Below are 26887 nucleotides of genomic sequence, written 5' to 3'. Positions count from 1 at the left end.
AAGAACTCAACAAAAAAGTTGCTATGGTGAGTGATAAATATTATAAGCAAACCTGGAGTAGCATTGCACTGCTGGATGAAGTTGTCTGTTCTACTCCATCAGAGTCTAAAGAAAAAGCAGAAGCATTTATCACACATCTGCTGAAACAGGATCAGAAGACCTGTGATATGCTAGCTGATCTGCAAATTAAAACAAAAAATGAAATTGCATGGAAGAAGGCGAGAGAAATAGATATCCTAGGAAGTGTTTATTTTAATGTGTAATTTTTAATATTTTTCAAAATCACAATTTTGTAATACTATTTAATATCGAATGAAGAAAACTCAAAGCTTTACCTGAGGAGCTGCTTCAACTATGGCTAAGTTATCTTGAACTATGGCTTCAGTAGGTTGTAAATCTCAAAGTACTTATTAAAAACAACTTATATCACCCAAGATAAGCAAAAAAAGCACGATTCTTCATCCAAACGATAAACAGATAAGTTGTTTAAATGCAGATAAGAGAAATGACACTTTAAGCAACAACCACAAACACAAAATCCAAAAAACATGTAAAACTGACATATTCGGGGGATCACAACAAACATTTGTTCATATGTTCAATTTCAAATTCACCTAAAAATTCATGAAAACTATATCTTCCATCATCTGATCTCAATCAATCAAAATACACCAAATCAAGTCTAATAGAAACCAATTAACCTAATAACAGCTAATAATCAAGCTAAAGACCAGAAAAACGTCACTTACTTCCTCCGATGAACAAATTAGGGCTTCAGTCAATAAAAATCGCAATTAAAACAGTTCTCAAGATCAAACAACCTGCAAACAGAACACACGAAGTAGCAGAATCAATAAACTGATTCAAACAAACAACAAATAAAACATATATAGACATAAACCCTAAAACATCAAAGAATCAGTACTGATAGACTTACAACAACTTAGGGTTTTTGATGCTGTTAGTATATATGAGAAACGGCAGAAAGATCAAACATTGTTGGCTTCAAACCTGTTAGAACCCTAATCGTGAAATCCCCATTTGAAGAACCCTAATTCTAACATTGAAATATGTGAAATATATGTAAAACATACACAAATCAAAGAATAACACATACCGATTGATGAAGAAAGATTGAAAGGAAAGGGTTTGGTAATGTTGCAACTGATTCTTCTTCAGATTATGTAACAGTAGAGAAAGAAGCGTGATTTGAATTTCAAAACTCTAGGGTTCGAAGTTTCATCTGATTAAATGGCGTGAAGGGGTGGTTGGATGGTGTAATGGCGTGCAAAAAAGCTACAGGGTTTAATTGGGAGAGAAGGTTGGCCCAATGAATAAGCTGCAGAGTTTAAACAATCTAGGTTATAGTTTAAAACAATTTTAATTTTAAATATAAAATCGTTTTATTGGTCAAGTTATGTATGTATGTGTGCATGTATGTGGTCATGTATGTGTTTTAGAAAAAAGATGACATCATTTTTTAAAGAATTGACATCACCCTTTTTAAAATACCTGCCTATGATTGGGGGAGGACTGCCTTATGACATCAGCCTTAATCTCCATTTATTAGATAAAATGATTTGATATTCAGGGCCTGCCCAGGAGGCGGGCGGGGAGGACCACCGGCCAGGGCCCGTGATTTCGTAGGGCACGGAATTTTTTTAAAAAACATCCGATATTATATATATAAAAAAAATTAATAGGGTATAGCCAAACAAATACTAACATAACATAGGCGCACTTACAAAAAAAATCATATGTTTTAGATTAGTTAGCCCATTGGGATTAGATTACTGAGCCCAATACCTAAATGATTTTAAAAACTAATAAAAAACAATTAGTCCATGTTGGGCGGCAACTAGTGCCCTGTGGATATTGAAACGTTGTATAGCAGGAGAGTATTTTGTTAACTGCATTGTTTATTGAATGCTATATTTTTGTCAACGGTTCACGATTATATGAAAAAACCAGTTTAAATTATTTATTTCGTTAAGGCTCGAGGGCACGTTTTTTCGAGGTCGAACAGGGTACAGGAATTCTCAGGGCCGGCCCTGCTGATATTATATAGATTTTATAGTTCTTTTTACTCTTTAAGTTATTAATAATGTAGTCTTAACGTCGTTAGATATACGTGTTGTATATAAAATTGCATGGTTCAATTTTTCAATATGATTAGCTGGCTCAACATGGGATGTACTCCTGTTGTAACACAATACATATACGTAAGTTTTAGGTCAGGTGGTAATTGTGTCCATTTAGTTGCAGTAATTCACGTAGGTTATGTAATGATTCGCATTTTAGAACTTTGCTAATTTATAAAGTTCGATGGTATATCTATTTAATGAAACTTATAATCTCTTTGTATCCGATTTTCCTTTTTAAGCATTATAATTCGATACTTGAATCATAATAAAACTCGATCTTTTTGTTATACATACTTGATACATCCTCATACTTATTATACATGCAAAGTTGCAAACATTGATACATACTTATACCCAAACTCATGCTTGTTATACATGCAAAATCAGTTTACACATGCATTTATTTATACATTGAACTTATACATTGCACCTGCACGCTTAAAACACTTAAACCGGCTAAAATACGCGAAAACGGCAAACATGAATCTTCGTGCAACTGAACAAGGCGCTTCGCACGAAGGGAGCAACCCTCTTAGTGCGAGTGGTCAAGCCTAGTCGCACGAAAGGGCCCATTCGTCCAAAGCCCAGTCGCTCGAACATCCTTTTCAGCCTATAAATACTAACCTTCACCCTCATTTCTCACCTTCCACACTCCGAAATTCTCTCAAACCTACTGTTTTCGTGCACTTCCAGCTGAGCATATTTTTATACTTATCTCTTACTTTTCTACCATTCTTTTATCTTGCAACTTGATTACCCTCTAGGAAGCATTCACAGACTTGTCATGGCAGTCTGAATAATGAAGCTCACCTTATTGAGGTCCAAGTTAAAGGTTGAAGATCTTTTATTTTTAAACTTTTACAAAAGACTTTCTGAACTTGGCAGATGCAAGAACCCACCGAGCTCAAAAGCTAAGTCTATAGCTTTAGATTAGATTAGTGTTGAGGTTAATTCCAGCAAAAAGCGAATCTGTTCAAACAAAACCGAATTGAATCGTTTCAAACAGAAGCTACTCGCACGAAGGGACCTAGCCCACTCGCACGAATGGACATTCAATTCGCGCGACTGGCTGGCCCAGTCCATTCGCGCAAAGGGTCTGTTTCCCCGTTCCGGCATTTTTCTAAGGGTTGAATGTTATCTCGGATCCCCGTCTTCAATATGGGTGAATCTGTGATTAACAAAAGTGTGAACTGTTAAAACCTTGGTTTTCAATATAGTTCCACCGCCTCTTTTAAACTTGCAAACGAACACCCAAACAATCTCTTAGACCTAGAATGAGTTAATCCCGTCCATCCTCCAACACTTGGTACATACCTAAATGATTGGGGCAAAACCGTTAAAATGACCAAACTACAGGGAGCAAAATGAAAGTTCACTCTAAATCCTATTTATACTAAACATACTTATCACCAAGCTAACAAACCTATCACAACTAGATCATGAGACCTAATTAAATAATAATTCAAACACACATTATTCATAAAATTTTTTAACTCTAACCAACTAGATAAATATTAAACAAAAAACAAACAAATCAAGATTGATCCCAACACTTTCTAACCCAATTTAATAGAGTTGTGTCGGACTTACATCTAGTAACTCGAGTTTACATCGTGTCGTATAAAGAATTACCATTCCTATATTGCTGATTTCGGTTTTTGTTCACCCAACTTACTTTTTTTACATAAATGCTTCAATAGTAGTTGGTTACTTGGTTATCTTGAAATAAATGTCCCATTTCTTTAATATATAACTAAAAATCTATAAATGTCATCACATAATTAGATTAATTCATTTAAAAAGTGTTAGAAAAAGTAACAGGAAAAGAATGAGGACATGGATAATTGAATCGACAGACTTAAAAATAGCATATATAGTTCGTTCATGACCAGTTTCTACTTCAACTTGTCCTTATATTAAAGAAGGTGGTCCAAACCAATTTGCTTATCAATTTGGCTGACCATTTTTGTAAACATAACAGTGTCATCCAAGAAAATGTACAATTTCCATACAGATGAATATGACATGTGAGGAGACATTTGGAATCTTGATTTGAATTATATTAATTTCTTTTCAACACGCATCAAATACTACCATACATATTGAGAGATGGTTATTTCAAACTATTAATATGTTTATAATTTAGTTCGGACGGACGAACTGCTTTGAATGTAATATATAAAACAGTTATGTAACCGAGACCCTTTCTCTATTCGACTTCTTTGCCTGTCTTTTCATGCACTGTTTACAACTTCATTATCTGGTTTGCGTAGTTCTAAGATAAGACTGGTTCTGAACAAGCACTCCTATATAAATATATATCTCTATATATATATATATATATATATATATATATATATATATATATATATATATTATATATATATAGGGGAAGGTTCATTGGGGAACACTAAAAAAGTGGGGAACAGCGGGGAACCGACTCAAACGAACTCCGATTGGACTCATTCCAGCGGCGTTGAAACCGGCTCATCGAACCCTAACTAGGGTCTCTTAACCCTAAATCCTAGCTCCTAAACTCTAAACCCTAAAGCTAAAAAATAAGGCTAAAACCTAAGCTAAACCCTAAAGCTAAACCCTAAAAGCCAAACCCTAATATATTTAGGGTTTAGGGGTTATGATTTAGGGTTTAGGGTTAAGAGATCCTAGTTAGGGTTCGACGAGCCGGTTTCAACGCCGTTGGAATGAGTCCAATCGAGTTCGCTTGAGTCGGTTCCCCACTATTTTAGTGTTCCCCGATAAACCTCACACTATATATATATATAGGGGATGGTTCAAATGAAAACCACTTTTATTGTGAAACTCGAAAACTAACTAAAAAAAGCCTAAAAAACACACCAAAATTTTTTTTTTCAAAAAAAAAAATATTTTGTATTACACATGTGCAGTACAATTTTTTTTTTTTTGAAATTTTTTTTATATACTAAAAGTGGCGAAAATTGATATGCAAAAAAAAAATTGGTATGTTTGTTTGGCTTTTTTAATTAGTTTTCGAGTTTTCACAATAACTAATGATTTTCATTTGAACTTTCCCCTATGTATGTATAATAAAATAAAAAGGATTTGATTGTTTTTTTATTCCGAAACTTTTGGGATGTGCTGTTTTGGAGATGAGTTAGGCCATCAAGCATATCTGGAGCAAGTATAAAGAGGGGATAAGTGGTAAGTAGATCTCACACTCAAACTCAAATATCACAACCATTACTAGCTATTGAGCAATAATGGATGTTGAGAAAGTCTTCCACATGAATGGTGGGCTTGGTGAACATAGCTATGCCCAGAATTCATATCTTCAGGTAACACATACCTAACATCTAATCTAATCTATTCTGTTAAACAATGCAAAGATTATTAATCACTTTGTAATATTTAAGTGTTGTCTGTCAAAATAGATTGTATGTTTACATAATGATGTTTTAATCAATAGTTAGTAACGAATTATAATATTGTTCAAGGGGTGTTTAAATTGCCATATTTTTAGGGTTTTGTCGTCTTATAATAATTTATAAAAATTTGATAAATTTATTTAGAAGTATATGAGTTTATCAACTTTGATTTTTACAAATCATAAGCTCAAGATGATAAGTTTAAGAGTCGTTAAATTTTCACTAAACGACAGTTGAAATGACGTTTTTGCTGAGTACGAGTTGTTGTTAAACAGAAAAGAAGGCCACTTCGTTGAATATTACTAAAATTATTATAGTGGTGTGATGGAGGTGTAAGGTGTTCACCAACCTTTTTTTGTATGTCAACTTGTAAATTTGTAAATTTGTAATTTTGTATTGACTTTGATAGATTCAGAAACCCTACTTAATCATGTTGAAAAAGTTGGAGTTGGACTCTTTAACACTTGCATAGTTATTAATAAATGGATTAGCCATTTAACACTTATATATAGTTATTAATAAATGAATTAGCCATAATAATATTTGTATCGGCTAGGTTGTATGACTAGTGTCATTAATATTCATAGCTCAACAAAAAAGTAATGTAAGATCAAAATTAAGTATAAAAAAAGACAAAAATAATACTAGACAACATTTAAAGTTTTAAACAAAGAAAACAGTTCAACATGATGAAATCGGTTCGTCAAATGAAACGACAAGTTTATCATATAAGTTTCCGGGTTAAATTCTCATTAACTAAGCCAATTATCCCCAATTTACATGGCCCGCCCCTAAGGGGGCAGGGTGGGTGATGACCAAGAGACTGATCTCCCGTGGGGTCATATGTTATTTTAAGCACAATAAACACGAAAACTCGTTTTAAAGTAAGCTTGTTACTCTTTTATTCATCAATTCCCATTAGTAAAGTTTAAATCAGTTTATAATTATAATTGGTCTACTCGTTTTCTTACTCTCGCGAGGCCTAAATTTATTTGAGAATTCTTGGCACTGCCAAATGCCAATATACCTTTTTTTTTCTTTAATCTCATAATGTACCAGAAATTTTGTCACCCAAAAAAGGGGAATTGGCCTGTAATAATCCCACCTAGACCTTATTGGCCATTAATAATCCCACCTCAGAATATTCCCCCCACCAGTCCCACCTTACAACTATTTTTCCTACAATGGTCCCCCGTTAAAAAACCTTAACGGAGTTAAGTTTTTTTCCAAATTACAAACAGATTTTTAAGGGCTTTTGATCAGAACGATGAAACAAGTCCATTGATGTAAAACTTACTTCGAAATGGTGCTCCAAGTGACTTGATTTTGGTTAATTGGAAATTTAAACACCCGAATTGAAGCGCCGTTTTCATTGTTTGGAGCACCGTTTCGAGGCAAGTTTTACATCAATGGACTCGTATCGTCATTCTAATCAAAAGCCCTAAAAAATCTGTTTGTAATTTGGAAAAAAAGCTTAACTCCGTTAAGTTTTTTTAACGGGGGACCATTGTAGGAAAAATAGGTGAAAGGTGGGACTGGTGGGGGGAATATTCTGAGGTGGGATTATTAATGACCAATAAGATCTAGGTGGGATTATTACAGGCCAATTTCCCCCCAAAAAATTAACTCTGTATTTCAATTAATTAACTACAGTCACAAAACAATTAATGTTTAGAGTTTCTAAAATTAGAGGCGGTTTAGTGAGTGGCTTATTTATATGAAACTTATAAATTTGTATGTTTTTTTTTTTTTTTTTTTTTTTTTTTTTGTGCATAGACTAAAGTTATAAACTAATTTACATTAAAAGTTATTTTGTTAATTTTTCTTACAAATTAACGTCAACGATGATATAGATACAAAGTAGGAAGACATATTATAAACATATAATATAACACTTATGCTATATATTTGTGTGTAGAAAAAAGGTTCAGATATGGTGAAACACATAACACTCAAAAGCCTTGAGGAAACCTACGTTTCTACAACACCAGAAAGCTTAGGCATAGCCGATCTTGGCTGTTCTTGTGGCCAAAACACCTTATCAACCATCAGAGAAATGGTCGAAGCCATCGACAAAACCACCTCAAACATCCCACCACCCGAGTATCGTATCTACCTTAACGATCTTCCGACCAATGACTTCAATGCTGTCTTCAAGATCCTGCCTGACTTTTACAAGCAGTTGAACATGGATCGGTGCCAAAAGCACGAATCAAGTGTCTTCATCGCGGGTTATCCGGGCAGTTTTTATGGTAGATTGTTTCCGGACAAATGTCTTCACTTCATCTACTCATCTTACAGTTTGCATTGGCTCTCTAGGGTAAGTGTTGTATTTTCTATCAGGAATGGAACCCGTAGGGGTCAAGAGGGCCCGTTGACCACTGCTGTAGGAATTTTGAATATAAAATTTGACTTTTTAAATAAAAACATGAGTAGGACCCATTTAGATGATCCGTTGACCTCTGCTCACCAAAATTTATAGGAATTTTGAACGTAAAATTTGACTTTTTAAAATAAGAACATGAGTAGGAATTTACTCGTCTTACAGTTTGCATTGGCTCTCTAGGGTAAGTGTTAAATTGTCTATCGGAGGTGGAATTAGTGGGGTCAATAGGGGTCCGTTGACCTCTGTTGACTATAAAATTGAGTTTTTTAATAAAAAAATGAGTTCTACCCCTCTAGTTATTACCGGTCAGAAAGGAACTTTATGATCACCCCGACTAAAAGTTATGATTCCGTCATTGTTGTCTATGCATTTATATTCTAACTAACTTGTTAGTTAAAAGCAACAACTTTTATATATGACAAATGTATTTGCTCGTTTAGATTCCTCCGGGTCTTTATGACAAGGAAGGTAGATCGATTAACAAAGGTAAATTTTACATCTCCAAATCGAGCTCGCCAGAAGTCTCAAAAGCGTATTTCAATCAATTCCAAGAAGATTTTACGTTGTTTCTGCAATCAAGGTCAAAAGAACTGTTGTCTGGAGGTCGGATGGTGCTTATTTTGTTAGGAAGGAGAGATCGAAGCCATGTTGATAGGGGCAACTCGATCCTATGGGAACTTCTTTCACGGTCATTTGCCACCTTAGTCTCTAAGGTACACTATAACTTTTCGTATAAATGGTCTGGTTAAGTGTATGGGTGTTTACAGTACGGTTTTAATAGTGTTAAGGTAAGCTAGTTGTTACTAACGATCTAACTCTATTTTGGTTTTACGGTTTGGGCATAATTATTAGGCATTGATGATAAAAAATACATAACATATGACCAAAATAAAGAGGCAATTTTGAAAGGTTGTCCATGAAACAAAACCGATGACGATTCATGAACGCGTCTAGTTAAGATTGTCCCGAACTTAAATTTATTTTGGGTCATGTAGGGAGAAGTTAAGCAAGAAAAGGTGGACGAGTATGATGCTCACTTTTATGCACCCTCGAGGAATGAAATTGAGGATGAAGTAAAGAAAGAAGGGTCTTTTGTAATGGACCGGTTTGAAATGTTCGAAATTGAACACCGCTCGGGTCTCTATACGAGTCATGGAACCGAAGTGGCGAGGACCATTCGAGCGATTCAAGAGTCGATGCTTTCCCAACACTTCGGAGAAGAAATCCTTGACAACTTGTTTGAAGATTATGGAAATTTGATTGATGAAGAAATGGCTATAGAAGATATTAAGCCCATAAGTTTTATTGTTGTTCTTAAAAAGTTATGATTTTAAAGAGATGTAGGCATTATTGCAAGTGTATGTAGCATGTATGTTAGCGTGAGTAAGTTATATTTGTATTATATGTTATATACAGTTTATATTTTATGTAATTTTTTTTTGAACGGCAAATTTGGATCCCTGACGGACCACTGGAGTATCATCGTGCCACCAGCGGAACCACCCGATCATATCCATCTCCACTAGGCATAATGTCTATACACCAATTCAGGAGTAAACCCAATAAATATGGGAAAACCCTCCTTGTGAGAATCGAACCCAGGACCTATTAGTTCCAAAGTTTTATCCCACCCCCAAGATGCCACTAGGTTATAAAGCCATGGGCGGGCTATGTAAATTTTCTTATATGAGTATTTTATAACCGTTGTATTTTAAAAATAAAGCATAAAATGGGCCAGCTCGATGTGCCTTAGCACTTTAGCTGGGCTTCGGCCTTAGCTTCTTGCCTCCTTAGCCGGGCGTGGAGTGGACCCATAATCCCCTAACCCATCTACTTGGCCCAAAAAAAGGTAATTGGTTATTTCTATTATTTCTAAAACTTAATGCATAATATCCATCTTGTTATGAAACTAGAGAAAGAACAATAGAGAGAAAGCTATGATATTACATTGAATAATATGTTTTACATTGAGATACAATAGAGGTATATATATGATTACAAAACTTGAAGAAGAGACTAATCTATTTTTAGTGTTGATAACCATAATAATAATATATTTATAACACTCCCCCTTGGTTATCAACTTGATACGCTTGGAGATGTTGCCTTGTTAAAAATCTTGCCAGAAAAACCCAGTGGGACAAAACGTTAGCTAAGGGAAAAATAGTGCAGCGTGTATCGTCTCCCCCTGATACTTCTGGAGCATGTACGTTGCCTGATTAAAACCCTTACTAAGAAAACTCAATGGGATAAAACTTAGTGAAGGGAAAAAGAGTGCAACTTGTGTAAAACTCCCCCTCATTATGATATGTATCATTTAAGTAACAGGTGCCAATCTTCTATGAAAGTTGCTGAAAACTTTTGTAGTAAATAATTTTTCGTTTGATCTATTGATGTACAATCCTTCAATGAACGTTGATGTGTGATCTTCATGTGAAATTTTAAATGTCTCCTCTTGTAAACAGATACCATATCCATGAATGTGTTTTGTTATAATCCCTGCATTTACAAAACTAACCAAACTTGTTGATGGGTTAGTAAAATATGAACCCATATCTTTCGTACCTTAAGGGTATAGAAAATATATGTTTTACCCATTACATTATCTCGTCACTCTACACGAGTTATATCTTGCCAATGAATTTAATGATATATGTTTATGTATAACTAGCAAGATATATTAATACCATTTATATTGAACTAGGGTACTTCAGGACCAAGGATCTTTGATTCTTTGATAGAAGATGATAAAATTCATTTTTTCTGTATCAAATATTTGGACATCATTAAATTTACTTAGACCATAAGCTTTGTCCATATGAAAATTTCCATCATTTACTAGATTTATTATGACTGGTGGATAATAATACAAATTTATGTTTTAGAAATCCAACCATAGATTTGCAATACCATATTTCATTTGCAAATTCTTGCTTTAATTAAGCTCATTTTTTTTCTCTTCATGAGATTCAATGACATCAGCATATATTGTAATACTTGTAAACCTCACATTGTTCTTTTAATGAAAACAATGGACCAACTTCACCATATGTATTTCTCGTTTCCGAGCTCACTAGTGAGTTGATTATACCACATTCGATTCGACTATTTTAGTGCATACGTATTTTATCAACTTCATATAGTATGTTTTTCAGGTTTTGGTATCAATGCTTTTAGCCTTATCAATCCATGAGGGAAGTTTTTCCATCTTACCCAAATATGCAGGTTTTGGTATCAATGTTCTTCAGGTTTTGGTATCAATGCTCACTCTTCAAGAGTTTTGCTACATAACCTTCGCTGATTGCTTGTGTGCATGTTTAACCTTGGATGAAACCTGCTCATAATCATCTGCACACGAGTGAGTATCGACAACTTTACCCTTCAATTTAGGTTCAGTTTGCTTGAGAGATGGGTTTTCCTCTTGTTTTTCTTTAACATCATGTGAAGAATTCCCTTTTTTAGTTTTCTTCTTGCGTGGTTTTCGGTTTTTACGTGACCGCTTTTTCTTGAAAGGAGCAGATTCTATAGACTTTGCTTCATTAGAAACAGTATCTTCAGAATCTGATCCTTTAGGATCGAGAATTGAGTCAACTGTTGAATTGATTTCTATGGATCCCTTTTCTTTAGAATCCATGTTCTCAGGAGTTTCGGCAAAATTGGTTTCCATAGATATTTCTTCTTCAGTTTCATCAGTTGAATTTATTTCCATGGATCCCTTTTCTTCAGACTCCATGTTCTCAGGAATTTTTACAGGGTTGGTTTCCACAGATATCTCTTCTTTAGTTTCATCAATTACTGAGTTTCTAACATCAGCTGGTTCTGGTTTCTCAGATGATGAGCAGTCTATGTTGAAACTGTTTGGCTCTCTTGGGGCGTTCCACTGCTTGATTCTGAGTGTTCATCACATTCAGAATCTTCAGAAGCGCTATGTTCATTATCTGATGTACCAGAATCTGCAACTTGATTGTCAGATTCATCAGATGATCCCTGCTTATCAACCTCTTCATTCACACAATCAAACATATCAATTTTATCAACTTTATCATGTTCAGAGGTTTCTGATGTATCAGTTGATGTTTCAGGCACACTAGAATAGTTGTCTAAATCACCTGTTCAGATTTCTGAGTCACTTGAACAGGTGTTTCAAGTTTATCAGTCAATACATCAGATTTCCCTGTTAAAACATTATCATCACAATCATAATCTAAAAACACAACACCAGAATTATCAGTTTTAGTAGGAATACCCTGAGACTCAGCAAACCAAGACATAACAGAGTTCTAAATGTAAAGATCGTGTTTGGCACATAAGGAAGCATCTGAATCATCAGCAACATCAGCAACGTTTGAATGTGGTTCATCATCCACTTCAGACTGCTCTTCAACTATCACTGATTCTGCACATGAACTAAAACAGTTAATATTGTCTACAGAATTAAAATTTGACAAATTTTCTTGGGACTCCTCAGTTGACATCTTTACTGGTTCTTTTTCATTTTCTTGTTCTGACTCACCAACTGATTCATTTAAACAATTTTTATCTGAATCCATGTTCTTAACAAAACTCATGGGCTTTTGAAAATCAGTGGGTCTGGCATTCGTTGGTCTAGAAGGCTCCCATGGAACATAATCACTTGGTTTACCATAAATCATTTTTATCATAATTTTCTAGTTCTTGTTCAGTAGTAGGCATTCTTGAGTAATTATGATTATATGGCGGTGGAACCTTGTTGTAGCCTAAAGCCTTTCCCTTGTTTTCTTTGAACGCGAGTTGCACATTGCATAGATTACGAACAGTGTCACTGGAAGTATCAAACTTCGTTATGTTCAACTCGTTTTGTTTGTACTTCCCAGCATGGTTGTAAAAGTCCCGCCTAGGCTCTGAGTACTCCCCGAGTACTCGCTACAAGGTAGGCTGCCGAGGCACGAGTACTGTTCTCCCAGACCAATTACTCCCCGAGTAATCTCCGCCTAAGCCGAGTACTTCCCAAGTACTCCCGAATCCGACTAGGGAGCGCCTAGCGACTTTTGCAACCATGCTTCCCAGTAAGAAGTTCCAGCTCAGCTCTCATAGAATCGCATTCTAAAGTTTTTACAATAAGTCTGTGTTTATAGTCATAAACCCAGCATTGATGTTGATTTACGTCTCGATGGAGTTGAGCTATATCCTTCTTAACTACGTCAATCTTTTCATAGAGAATCTTATTGTTCTCTCGAAGACTGGTGCACTTTGCCATGACACTGTTGTAATCATCCATCATTTTAGAGTTGAATACCCTAAGTTGTGCAACCTTATTCCTGCAAGGTTCAGCACACAACAGATAGTTAACCGTGTCAATGAGTGATCTTGATTCGTCTGGCTGAGTTAGGGCTTTAGACATCTTCGAACACTTTGCAATCAAACGATCCCGCTTCGTGTACCGTACCTCAAAACTTGTTAAAACTTTTTCACAAAAACCAACAAACCCCCCCCCCTTTTAAAAGAAATTAGATATTTAAAATTCTAATCATTTTTTTAAAGTTTTCTATATATATATATATATATCAACTTTTAATAATCTAATTAAATTTTTAATTTTTAATATTTTATATGTAAATCTTTTTTTTAATTTAATTTAATTTTAAAATAAAAGAATATTATAATTATATATTTTTAATAAAAACTTTTATAATAAATATTAATGATAAGTAATGATTACCTAATGATTAATATTATTAATATAATGATTATTATTATTATTATAATTATTATTAATTAAAAAAACTTGAAATGATCAAAATAACAGCGATCCTGATCTTCTTCGTAACCCTAATTCAGAACCGCCGTCAACGTCAAGAATCGTCTTTTTCGTTCGATTATCAGCGACAATAGCAACGAAGGAGATTAACAGCGGAGGAACGGTGATGTTGGGTAGACAAAGTCGTGGCGGTGACCGGAGTGTTACGACGGAGAATGTGACGACTGGTGGTGGCTATGGAGAAGATGATGGCAGGTTGTTGAACTGAGAATAATGTGTCGCAGGTGGTGATGACGATGGTGGTTGCCGGAGGAGGTACACGGAGGAGGTTGTTGAACTTAGATTTTTTTTTACTTTTTAGAATTTTTTTTATTTTTTAGAATTTTTTTGATTTTTTGATTTTTTTTTTGATTTTTTAGAATTTTTTTGGATTTTATTGATTTTTTAGATTTTTTTTTTGGATTTTTTAGATTTTTAGATTGTTTTTGATTTTTTTAGACTTTTTTTGGATTTTTTTGAATATAATTTTTTGATTTTTTAACATTTTTTTTGATTTTTTTATAATTCTTTTGATTTTTTAGATTTTTTTATTGATTTTTTTGATTTTTTATAATTTTTTGGATTTTTTAGAATTTTTTTTAGATTTTTTTTTATTTTTTAGAATTTTTTGGATTTTTTAGATTTTTTTTTATTTTTTAGAATATTTTGATTTTTTAGAATTTGTTTTTAATTTTTTTATTATTTTTAAATTTTTTATTATTTTTAAATTTTTTATTATTTTTAAACAAAGAACGACGGGAGAGTACTTCGGCAGCGATTGGTGAAGTCGCAGTTGTGAATAAATATCTACGAGTAGTAATTAGTTTAGTGATTTTATATCATAACCATCCTGACCCGCTTGGGTTTTATCTCATACCCATCATGATCAACTCTTTTTTTTTTATCCACCACTTTATAACTCATCCTAATCTAATGACTAATTTTGTTTGGCCAATTTTAACCCATATTATAATTTAAAATACCTATATTAACCCAAAATGGAATAGATAAGCTTGTTTTGCCATGTCTAATATTTCGTACAATTTTCAAACACCTTTTACACTCACCCGTCGCAAATATGTTGTTTGAGAACAGAGCTTAAAAACATATACTAAACCTTTTGTTTTTGTCTTGACATTATTTATAACATTAATATGTTGTTCACGTCACATATATCATTGGTTAATGTTTTTGGTAGGGGTGAGCAAGAAAACCGAAATAACCGAACCGTAACCGAATAATCGAAATAACCGAACCGAAAAAAACCGAACCGAAACAAAAACCGACGGTTCGGTTTTCGGATTTTTAATAACCGAAAATTTCGGTTCGGTTTTCGGATAAACGTTTTCAATAACCGAAAAAAACCGAACCGAACCGATAAGTTACAATCCATATATTTTTATGTTTAAGTTTAAACTGTTTAAGTGTTTAACCCAATGCTAGTAGAAAATGTTAATTTTATTCTTGAATGTAAAGTGTTTATAATAAAAACATTATAACTGAAATGATTTATTATTACCTATAAGATATAACAAAATTTAATATAAAAATTAAATTTTATAAAACTTTGAAGAAACATAAAAATATATTAGAAGGTTAGGTTTATGTAAACAATACTAATTAAAGAGGTGAACTATAATAACTTAAATATAAACATATAAAAAGATTGTTATAATATAAATTATACTTTTTATTTTTTGAATCTTACATAATTTTGTTCCAAAAACCGAAATAACCGAAAAACCGAACCGAACGGACATAAAAACCGAAAAACCGAAACCGAAAAAAACCGAAACCGAACGGTTTTAAAACCCAAAAACCGACATTTCGGTTTCGGTTTTGATTTTACCCAAAAACCGAACCGAACCGAACCGTGCACGCCCCTAGTTTTTGGTTGGTGAGGTTGTAAAACTAAAATCACAAATTTGACAAGGTTTTAAATTTTATTCAATTATTATTTCAATAACAAAACAATTATACCTACCAATTCAAACCATAAACAAACCCTAATTTCACAATTTCCATCATTTGATTTGTTTCATCAAAATTCAATCCATCATTACCCACAACCCTACACTCAAGTTAATCGCACAAACTCGATAAAGTTGATTATCAGATAATCTTTTTCAGTTTTTGTTCTCAAGTCAACATCTACATGCTCAATTACTAACCGCTCACTCTATAGCTCAAATTATCCCTAATCTATGCTGATGAACCTACTTGTTCTGATTAATCTATGTCTCCATCTGCAGTGGTGTGCTTCATAGCCCCACCACCGGTTTCTAACCCACTTCGTAAGTTGGTTAATTATCGGCGATTTTTAACCGGCCTTGGTTTTTGTACCTTTAAGTTGAGAGAAAAAAAGATTGTTTGTGGGAATTCTTTCTGGGTTTGTAAGAGGATGGCTGCAGGGAGTGATGAACATGTTGCTCCTGCAGTTTCTGCTTTGGAACAGGAAGCTTTGATTGAAAATGGTGGTGTGGCATTTCATCAAACACTTGGTGGGCTGCACGCTGTTGTTAATCTTCTGGTGGGTATTGTTGTTGTTTCTTTCTTAATTTTGAATTTCTCAACAGTTGTTTACAGAAAGTTTATGTTTTGACTTTTGGGTGTCAAATTGATTAGAGAATTATATCTGTTTACTGAATCAATACAAGCATTCAGGTAGCAACAATATCCAAATGCACCCAGTAAATATTTTTACTAAATAATGGTAGGGTCTCGGGAGGGTGGGTCGAGGGCAAACCTTTCCTCTATCGCAGGAGACACAAGGGCCGCTTCCATTAAGACCCCGGCTCAATTTTGTTGTTGCTATTTGGTATATGTATAGGATTTCTTTGTTGTCATTGTGTTGTTGGCTAAGGTTAAAGCAACAAGAAAAAAATGTTTTAAATAAAATTAAGAATTTTCACATCTTATATATATGGTGATACTAAAACATTCATAATCAATATCCCGCCGTAACGCGTGGGCTGGTGTCAACTCGTGTATATACAAAGTATAAAAATTACTAGGCAAATTGGAAATAAATAATCCCACCTAACTCAATTTGGCCGATAATAATCCATAGTCAGTTATTGGCCAAAAATAATCCGAACTGGTCAATTTTTTTTAGGCAAATTGGAAATAAATAATCCCAACTCACTGTTATTGGCCAATAATAATTCCAACTCATTTAATCACCAATAATAATCCGAACTATTCACTTTTGTTTGTAAAATACTCCCATATTAAACAAACACTAACTAGGTTAAAATATTGCTGATGTGGCTTAACATGTGTGAACTGACGTGGCTGGTTAACATCTTACCTGTGTATAAAATGATTATCAGCCTCATTTGCACACACAATCGCACTCTCCTTCAAAACTCTAATTCTACAAATTGGGCAAATACAGTCGATTGTGTGTGCAAATGAGGCTGATAATCATTTTATACACAGGTAAGATGTTAACCAGCCACGTCAGTCCATACATGTTAAGCCACATCAGCAATATTTTAACCTAGTTAGTGTTTTTTTAACGTGGGAGTATTTTACAAACAAAAGTGAATAGTTCGGATTATTATTGGTGATTAAATGAGTTGGGATTATTATTGGCCAATAACAGTGAGTTGGGATTATTTATTTCTAATTTGCCTTTTTTTTAAAATAGTCCGCCGTTAAAATAGCTTAACGGATTTAAGTTTTTTTCCGAATTACAAACCGATGTTTTAGGGCTTTTGATCAGAACGAGGATACAAGTCGATTGATGTAAAACTTACCTCGAAATAGTGCCCCAACCCACGAAAACGGTGCTTCAATTCGGGTGTTTAAACTTCCAATTAACAAAAATCAAGCCATTTCGAGGTAAGTTTTACATCAATCGACTCGTATCCTCATTCTGATCAAAAGTCCTAAAACATCGGTTTATAATTCGGAAAAAAACTCAACTCCATTAAGCTATTTTAACGGCGGACTATTTTACAAAAAAAATTGACCAGTTCGGATTATTATCGGCCAATAACTGACTTGGGATTATTATCGGCCAAATTGAGCTAGGTGGGATTATTTATTTCCAATTCGCCAAATTACTAAGGTTACTAATAATAGTGATAGGCTACCGATAATTAAAAGTTGTTGTAGAGCTAAAAGTTAGCAACACTGTCGTGTGATTGAAAAACGTAGGATATTTTTCTTTAATCCCAATTGAAACAAAAACCAAATTTGAAAAACACCATGCTTGTAAGAATGATTCATCTTACACAATGCATGCATGTCGAGGACAATGTGTCTTGTTTACGCTTAGAATTTCTTGTTCACACATCATCTTTTCTTGACGCGAATTAGTGTTGGTCTTTTATGTTTGAGATAGCAAAATCTTATGGTTATAAAACTGATTGCAGAGTAAATGGATTGTTGCTGTAACTTTCGGTGGACTTCTTTTGTTGAGGCACGATGCTCTTGCATTATGGGCTGCAATGGGGTCCGTTATAAACATGGTGCTATCAGTCACTTTAAAGAAGATTTTGAAGCAAGAACGGCCTGATTCTAGATTGAGTTCAGGCCATGGGATGCCATCTTCTCATGCTCAAGCCATCTTTTATGCTGTTTTATTTGTTATCCATTCAGGTAATATCCTTTCCGATTCAAACAACCATTGTGGTTTAAATCTAATCGTTCATTGTGTTTCATAAAGTTTTTTGTGCTTGTTATGACAGTCTTCAAATGGCAAGGATCCGGTGGAGTTGCAGCTATCCTTAGCTTGTTTGTTGTAGCGATTGGCTCTTATTTTGTATGTACAAATGCACTCTTATTTTGGTTCTTCGTTTAGTCATAACGTCTCTGAACTGTAAGATAGAAAAATATTAGCAATAAAGGAAGCGGGTCAAAATGGTTGAAAGACGCCTTAAGTGTTAAGTACTTGCAACTACTCCAATAAATGTTGTCTAGCTAATCCGATCTTTATCCATTTTGACCCACTTGTAAAAGTATGTGTTTTGACCCTAACAAATTTTGACATGTAATCGAGTCGAGCTGAGCCAGGTTGAGCTTGAGCTCGAACGTAAATGAGCCAGCTCGGATTGGCTTGTCTATTTAACCGAGCTGAAATGTCGAGCTCGGCTCGTAAAATATTCGAGCCAGCTCGAGCCGGCTTGTTAATTTTTGGATTTTTTCTCTCTTTTTTACAAATATTGATAGCATAAAAAATATAAAAACAATTACACATATGTTTATATGTATTGTTTTTATTTTTCTAATATTTTAAAGACCGAAAGGCATATCAAAAGTATTATATGTATAATTTTGGTTTATTTTCCCGTATTTTTATATGTTATTGATTAATTAAACTTAAAATGTTAACACCTCAACCCCGTCCCACGTATTTTTTATTTCAATACATTTAGAACTAAAATTAATCTATGTAAAATAAAATAATTCGAGCCGGCTAGCGAGCTCACGAGCCGAGCCAAGCCTAGCTCGAGCTCGCGTGCATGCACAACGTTTCAAGCACTTCTCTGATTCGAATATATTTTTATGTGCAGTCATGGCTACGAGTGTTACAACGTTATCACACGACACTCCAAGTCGTCGTGGGAGCAATCGTGGGGTCTGTTTTTGCAGTCTTATGGTTTTGGGCATGGGAAGCGGCTGTTCATAGAGCATTTGATTCAAGTCTGCTAGTTCGAATCCTTGTTACTATTGGAGCTGCAGGTTTCACTTTAGGATTTATTTCACATGTTATTCAACATTGGTTGAAAGGTGAAGATTAATGGGCTTCTACAATTTATTGGTAGGTTGAAATGATCCAAAGATTGTACTGTTACTTTCACATTTATTTGTTAACTAGATGGAAGTCCCTGCCGCGATGCGGCCGGGGGCTTACAAAATAAGACATGACCAAAAACGCGTTATGACTTGGGGCGTAAAACTATGCCAAGTAGCACCAATGCCACACCACCGTCATCGTCTTAGCGACCATCAACACCATAAAAGCTCGTATTAAAATAGAATAAACAACGGAAAATAAATCGAACGAAAATCTCAATCACATTTTGGTGTTTTGTTTTTAGAGTCAAATCTCAATCGCACCTTATTTGCTGGGAAAAAAATCGCGCATTATTTCAAAATGTAAAGTCTTTATGTCTTTCCAATCTTATTACTTTTATGAGTGTGTAGGTATGTGCTTACATTCCTTACTATGTTTCTCCTTTGTAGTAATTCATGTATATTTCTTAGGGAATACGCAACATGTGTCTCAGGCTGTAAGAAACTTTAAGATAACCCTCAACCTTCCAGTATTGCAATACATCCCTCAACTTTTTGAGGCCATGAGTACTTCCCTCTAGATATATGACATTTGGATACATTTTATCTCAAGTTATTCGATATTCTGATTTCTTTTGGATAACCTCTTGGATCTTATTTAAATGAATTTTTTAATAGTTTTTAACTTTTACTTTGAGGGAAACCCAATGGATACTAAGTATATGTAGTTTCCTAGATGTACTCCACTAAGCTAGCTGTTTTCAATTAAATTAAATTTATTATACATTAATGATATCTTATTTAACCTATTAGATTTATTAAAGAGTTAAATGCCATTTTAGTCTATGTGGATTGAGCCATTTTGTCAACTTAGTCCAAATGTTTCATTTTTTGCATGTGAGTCCAAAACGGTTTTATCGTTGCCATTTTAGTTCACGGGGTTAACTTCATCCATTACTTTTGTTAACGAGAAGGGCAATTTGGTGATTTTATATGGCCGAATTGTTCTTCTAGTTAACAGAATTACATATAAAATGATCGAATTGCCCTTCTCGTTAACAAAAAATGGATGAAGTGAACACAGTGGACTAAAATGGCAACGATGAAACCCTTTTGGACCTACAGGTGAAAAATGAAACATTTGAACTAAACTGCAAAAATGGTCCGAACCAGAAGGACTAAAATGACATTTAACTCTTTATTAAATTTCAATCTAACAATTTTTATCTTTTATATTTGTTGTAAACGATATTTTAAAAGTGACAACGTTTAATTTATTTTTCATTTACATACTAACGTCATTATAAAAAAATGGTCATGATTATAAAGTTTGAAATTTCATATATATGACAATCTTACATCGTTCAGAATCATGTCATGCAAACACAACCATTTTAGCAATCTCATTATTCAATACAACTCCCACACCACAAAACCAACCGATTTCATCTCAACCCTTCTCTATCCACACCCATCTCTAATTTAGTTGTTAATTTATTTTTTATATTAGAAGGTAAAGGACTTGCATCAAGAAGCTGTGAGCCTAGCAGACAAAATTAGACAGAAAAATTTTTAAATCTAAAGGAACCCATTTAACCATTATAATGCGAGTTCTTTATTTCTTGGTGGTCTCTATTCAATAAAATTGTGATATTGGTAAGTCTTCAAGACCAACATGTTATATTTTTCAATTTTTGATTTTAAGGTATGAAAAGAAATTGATAGCATGCTTATTAGTTACATGGTTTCCACTTTCCATTAAACTAAACTATACTTGATTCAAATTTGTTCGTCACTTTTCCTTCAAGATACAAACTTTTCTGTTTGTGTGTTTCGGTGAGATAACAAATATGACTAATGGTTCACCCCAATGGATTTCACTTTTAATTTCATCATCAACTTCATTCACAAATTCAATCAAACCTCCTCATCATCAACGTCAGAAGACACAAAGTTGAAAATCGTTTATTGTTTGTTTAGAAGTTTTGTGAGCGTGTTGATCAAAAAATCACACAAAGGAATGAAAACCAAAATGAAAATCAAAACTGAAAAATTAGGCTCAGAGTTGGCGAAAAGTGGTTGCAGGTTCAAACCCATGTTCTCAAACAGTTGATGGGCTACACACTCTTGTTCATCAGTTGGTTGGTATGGTTGTTAGTCTTTTGAAAAGATGATCTTTTGATCCAAGTTGATGTTTGTATTGTGTCATGAATTGATTGCAGAGTAAATGGATTGTTATAGTGGTTTAATTTCATCCTTTGAGGCATGATGCATTCACTTTTTGGGCTACTTTCGGGTTCCTGTTGAATATTATACACTTTGAAGTGGAGTTTATAACAAGAACGACCAATTTCTGGACTGAGTTCAGGTCCCGGAATGCCATCTTTGCACGCCGAAACCCTCTTTTACATCGCCGTATTAGTTATTCTGGCATGTAACATTCTTTTCGACTCGTCCATATTCAAACTGCCATTAAAATTGTCTTGCGAGCAAAATTCAAGAATATTAATATGTTTTATTTTCCTTTTAAACCGTCACATAATGTGTTTTGGGGGGGGGGGGGGGGGGGGGGTATTGCACGGACCTCCCGGCCGCTGGATTGATCCCACTCCACAAGCTAGCAACGTCCCAATGCTGCCTGGCGGTGAATACCCCATCTCGAGCTGAGTCCGTTTCCCTCTGGGAAGAAGGTGGCAGAATACCCCCTGCCTGGACTCGAACCCGGGTCTCTATGAAGAGTAGAGGTGGGACTGGCCAACTGGGACACCCCAGTTGGTTGTCACATAATGTGTTTTATGCTCGTTTTGACAGCGGTCAAACCGTGACATAGGGTATGTTTGGCATGGAGCTTTTAGGAACTTCTAGCTTTTAGTTTTTATGAAAAAAGCTCATACTCAATAAAAAGACTTGTTTGGTTGAAGGGGCTTGAAGCTTTTAGGTTATGAGCTTGAAGCTTTTGGTTGAACGCTCCTACTAGTAGCGTTTAGAAGGAGCTACAAGCTTTTAGGAAAAAAAATGACTATTTTAACCTCTAAAGATAATAAATTTTTTAATGCACAAACTTTTTAAATATTTAGTTATGTCCATTTTGGTCATTTTATTAAAAGCTCCAGCTACTCTCCCAAACACCAAATATATCTAAAAAGCTACAGCTACCAGCTTCCAGCCACCAGCCATCAGCTAGTTTTACCAAACATACCCTTAGGGTGCTTGCCGTGACACTTGGTTCTTTTTTATATTATACTAGGCTATTGCCCGCGTTACACGCGATTTCAACCAAAAACTGATTATTTATGTTCAAAATTTAATACTATGTAAAAACACATATATTGGAAGACAAAAAAAAATTATTCAAATCCCGAAAAAAAACTTCCTTGTAGACCATATTAGTTGTTTTATTTGTTACATTCTCATCTTTATCTAGTATAAGCAACTTGACACCGGCTCTGCTTTTGACTCTTGATAATGCAACATAAAGTTGACCATGTGAGAAAACTAGATATTTGAGATACAATCCAGCCCTTGATAGAGATTGTCCTTGACTTTTGTTTATAGTCATAGCGAAGCATACAGATAAAGGGAACTGTCGTCGTTAAAACTTGATAGGAATTCTTTTATCTGATGGTGTCAAACTGATTCGTGGAATATACGTTTTTGTCCCTACGTTTCCTCCGGATATAATCTCAGCTTCTATAACACGTTTGTAAAGTTTAGTAATACGTAATCTCGTACCATTGGATAAACCATTTTGTTGATTAATATTTCGAAGCAACATTACAGGGACATCGACTTTAAGGACTAATCGATGATTAGGCAAACTGGATATCTTAAGACCATTAAGAACATCAGGAGAATATAGTTTACAGTGTGATGAATCCTTTGCTTGGTCAGTTTGACAAATACTATCTGAGCTCAAATACTCGACTTCTTCACCAGGAAACAAAGGAAGCAATTTTCATTTATTTCTTGTACAACTTCATTTGTTGGTGCCAGTATAGCTCTTTCAGCAAAATAATCTTTACCTTTGTATAGTTGTAGAAGTGAAGGGTATACAAAGTCGATAAAGTCTGACATAGGATCCATAGAGCAGTTAATTAAAAGATCATCAGGAATATATAAAACGACCTCACAATCATCACTATCACAAGTCCTTCCCTCGCCCAACTGAAGCAACCAGTTTGCAAAAGCTTTCGTGTCTTCTATTTCAGATGTGTTGACTCCTATAGTTTACCTCATGTTTTTCGTTAAAGGAAGCACCTTGCAAGTACTCCAAATATAGGACGAAGTGATTGAAGAATTAACGATTTCTTGTGTACTACCATTTGGTATAACCGTAAGTATTTATCTAAAATCACCACCCAACACCATAACTTTACCTACAAAATTCATCTCCGAATTTACTGAATATCAGATTTGAAGATATCTTTTATTGTTCGGTCAAGGGGGTTTGATGAAACAATGGTTAACCGGGCGGGGTTAACACACTGGTCTCGTCAAGAAGGGTTACTCCCTTCCTCTCGAGGATCGCTGGCTGGATCACCTGCCGGTTGATCTCCTGCACAAGGAAACAAACCGTGACTCGTAACAAGGAGGATGGGGTGGGGGGTGCTCCTTGTTACCACTCTCCGGCGTGAGAATCAGTAGTCTGCTTGGGAAGCAAAGTATGATAGTAGTAGTAGTGAGAGAGTTGTGAAGAGATACCTCAAACCTGGTTTGGGGTTGGTATTTATAGCCGAGGAGTGAAGGAGGAGGTGGATGGATAGATTGACGGCATGCTGCACCTTTGCAGGTGTGTCAGACTGTCAGGCATGTCGGCTGTGGTGGTGACGCCCCGTCAGTCTGTCGCTTACGTAGACCTGACAGGCAGCTGCCATTGGTGCTACTTGCTCTGTGGTGTCAGTCCCACTTACTGAGTGCACAGGATGCGGTGCGGGCCGCATCGCTGTTTGCGGTAACTATAGACGTTCCGGCTTCTCACTCTTTGATCAAGAAATACGCGAGATGCAGTGCCAAGCCGCATCGTCGTCCGTGGTGACTGTTGCTGTTATCCAGCTCCCTTGTATTGATAGAAGTGTTCACTGGATGCGGTGCTAGGCCGCATCGCTGTGAACGCTTCCGTTTTCATACACCAGATGCGGTGCCATGCCGCATCGCTATACTGTTCTCATATTCCAGGTGAGTCCTCCTCCATCCTTGGGCAGATTGGATTTAACCAGTGTGTCGGCGCATTCCCGCACAGACACAGGTAGGTTGTTAGCTAGTGGGGGTTTTGATAAGGGTAATGGTCACTCGCGGTCGATGCTGACGCGAGATCTGGGACCATACCCTTCAAGTCCCCCCATTCTGGTGTTGCTGCCATATGCAAGTTGCATGTGGGAGGAGTACTGGACTATGGTGTCTAGAAGGTAGTTTGGAGTCTGGAGAAGATCCTAGGCCATGTAGATGGTCTTTGCTCTTCGTAAATCAAGCTGGAGATCTGGAAGGGTCATGTGATGCCTCTTCCGTACCGGTGAGAACGTTTCGTCTGATGCGAAATTCTCAGCCTCGGGTTGGGTGCCACCTGTTGGTGTGTCGAACCAACCTTCGAGATCTTGCTAGGGGTGTGCACAAACTTCGAACCAACCTCTGAGATGGTGGTTGAAGATGTGCATAAACTTCGAACCAACCTTTGAGGTGGTGAATGAAGAAAAGAGTGGTCTTCAGTAGTAATTGGACATCTAATGATGATCCCTTTTGTGGGGTGTTCATGTTCTTCCAATTAGCTCTCAAGTAACCGCACGTACTTTGCGGTTACCTCGTTGCTTGACATTGTTGGCCACGGTTGGGTGAACAATGTTGGATACTTGCGTCATTGTTGGCCATGTTTGGTCGAACAATGCGAATCTGGATAATGGTCAAATAAACATGGTCATAGGCATGGTAATGCCCACCATTGTTTATTCTATCCGTCTCACAAGTGGGGAAGCAAAGTCATAAGCAGACTTGTTACCGCTGTTTGGCCGCTTGTTGTTCGACGAGATCTCTTACGATCATTGGGGATCTCGTCCGCATCTCTTCCTTAGCCACTTTCCTTCACGATCCAATACCGAGGAGTTTTCCTTGAAGTAGCTTCGTTCATCTATGTGATGACTTAGTTGTGGCTCTTCCGTAGCAACCATTTGCGGAGCTATGGGTGTGTCCGCATCGACTCATGAGTGTCTGCGGTTTTGTCACCCCATACTCGCTTGAACCGAGTGTGTTGCTCGGATGTGGCTCTTGAAGGATCAGGAGTCAGGGTTGCTGATGTGCGTGCACGTACATTCCCCTCCTTCTTTTTGTTGAAGAAGTTGTTTATGCACCCTCTGTGGTTGTGAACCGGACAGGAGGGATTTGAAGCTTGAAGAGAATGAAGGCAATGCGGTTTACCTGTTTCTGAGATGCGGTTCAGTCCAAAGAACAACGCTGGTTCTGAGTATCTGACACACCTGTACGGGCTCGTGTGTGTCATTTCCGCATATTCCACGTGTGTTCGTGGGTTTGTGCGGACATGTTTATACCCCCTTCACCATGGAAGGATATAATTTTTAGCTATTTTGAGGGGTATGTAAAAAAATGATATGCGGTATGGGTTATGGTGCGGTATACCAGAGAAACCGCATGCCGCTTGTGTTTGGATAATGTTGTCGCTTTTTGTTGTATACGTGGCTGAGCGCACGTGTGAGTTGGTGGAAGTTGGTGAGATTTTCTGGCATGTGCTGAAATGAAAGGACATTTGCACTGCCCGAGGTCATTAAATGCACTGTAGCAGGAGTGTAAACGTCTCTTTTGTCAGGCGCGTGAGCGGCCACGCGCGCGCGGTAACCGTCAGCGGAAACGTCGCTTGACACGTGGTGCCGCATAATTCGCTCTTTTTGGACGTGATGATTCAGTTTCCATGCTGCATTAATTGCGATGAGTATATAAGCGGAAACCGTGGTTTCCCCTCACTTGTTCAAAATTTCAAAATTTTCGGTTTAGAGAAAAAGATTCCTCTGTCTTTTCCGATAAGGTTTCTGAAATTCTGGTGAGGTGGTTTGAGTTTTTAGTACTCATTTCCTTTTCTTCTATATTTCTTATGGCTGAACCATCAAATCCTCACAATGTGGAGGGTGAAAACCCTGAACAGCCGGTGGCAGCGGCTGATGAAGATGAAGACGATGATGGTGGTGCTCCCGGGGGTGGGTTACCAGTACTGAAGTGGTCCAAGGGTCATTTTAAGATCCTAATGACCACCATACAAATGGCGTCGGAGTGGGGTGCCACCTACCCACAAGAGGTGGCACCGGTGCCGACGCTCCGGCCGGATATATCACCATGTGGGCCGACTTTTTTAACGATGGCAACCTCCGGTTGCCGGTGACGGTGTTTGTTGCCGAGGTGTTAGAATACTATCACCTTCACATTTCCCAACTGA

The 26887-nt window shown here is 36.0% G+C and overlaps 2 protein-coding genes across 2 annotated transcripts; both read left to right on the top strand.

Moving 5' to 3' along the window:
- The first annotated feature begins 5302 nt into the window (after positions 1-5302).
- Positions 5303-9371, top strand: LOC110915341 (salicylate carboxymethyltransferase). Its single transcript, XM_022160024.2, has 4 exons — positions 5303-5458; positions 7467-7868; positions 8375-8647; positions 8930-9371. Exons 1-4 carry the CDS (start codon positions 5384-5386, stop codon positions 9260-9262), a joined length of 1083 nt encoding a protein of 360 aa, XP_022015716.1. The 5' UTR covers positions 5303-5383; the 3' UTR covers positions 9263-9371.
- A 6326-nt stretch (positions 9372-15697) lies between these two features.
- LOC110915339 (lipid phosphate phosphatase epsilon 1, chloroplastic) lies at positions 15698-19647 on the top strand. The gene is made up of 4 exons (XM_022160017.2): positions 15698-16240; positions 18093-18318; positions 18408-18481; positions 19233-19647. Exons 1-4 carry the CDS (start codon positions 15947-15949, stop codon positions 19458-19460), a joined length of 822 nt encoding a protein of 273 aa, XP_022015709.1. The 5' UTR covers positions 15698-15946; the 3' UTR covers positions 19461-19647.
- Positions 19648-26887: the final 7240 nt, after the last annotated feature.

This window comes from Helianthus annuus, chromosome 16 (assembly GCF_002127325.2).
Source record: "Helianthus annuus cultivar XRQ/B chromosome 16, HanXRQr2.0-SUNRISE, whole genome shotgun sequence".
NCBI lineage: Eukaryota > Viridiplantae > Streptophyta > Magnoliopsida > Asterales > Asteraceae > Helianthus > Helianthus annuus.
This window is presented reverse-complemented; position numbering and strand designations above follow the sequence as displayed.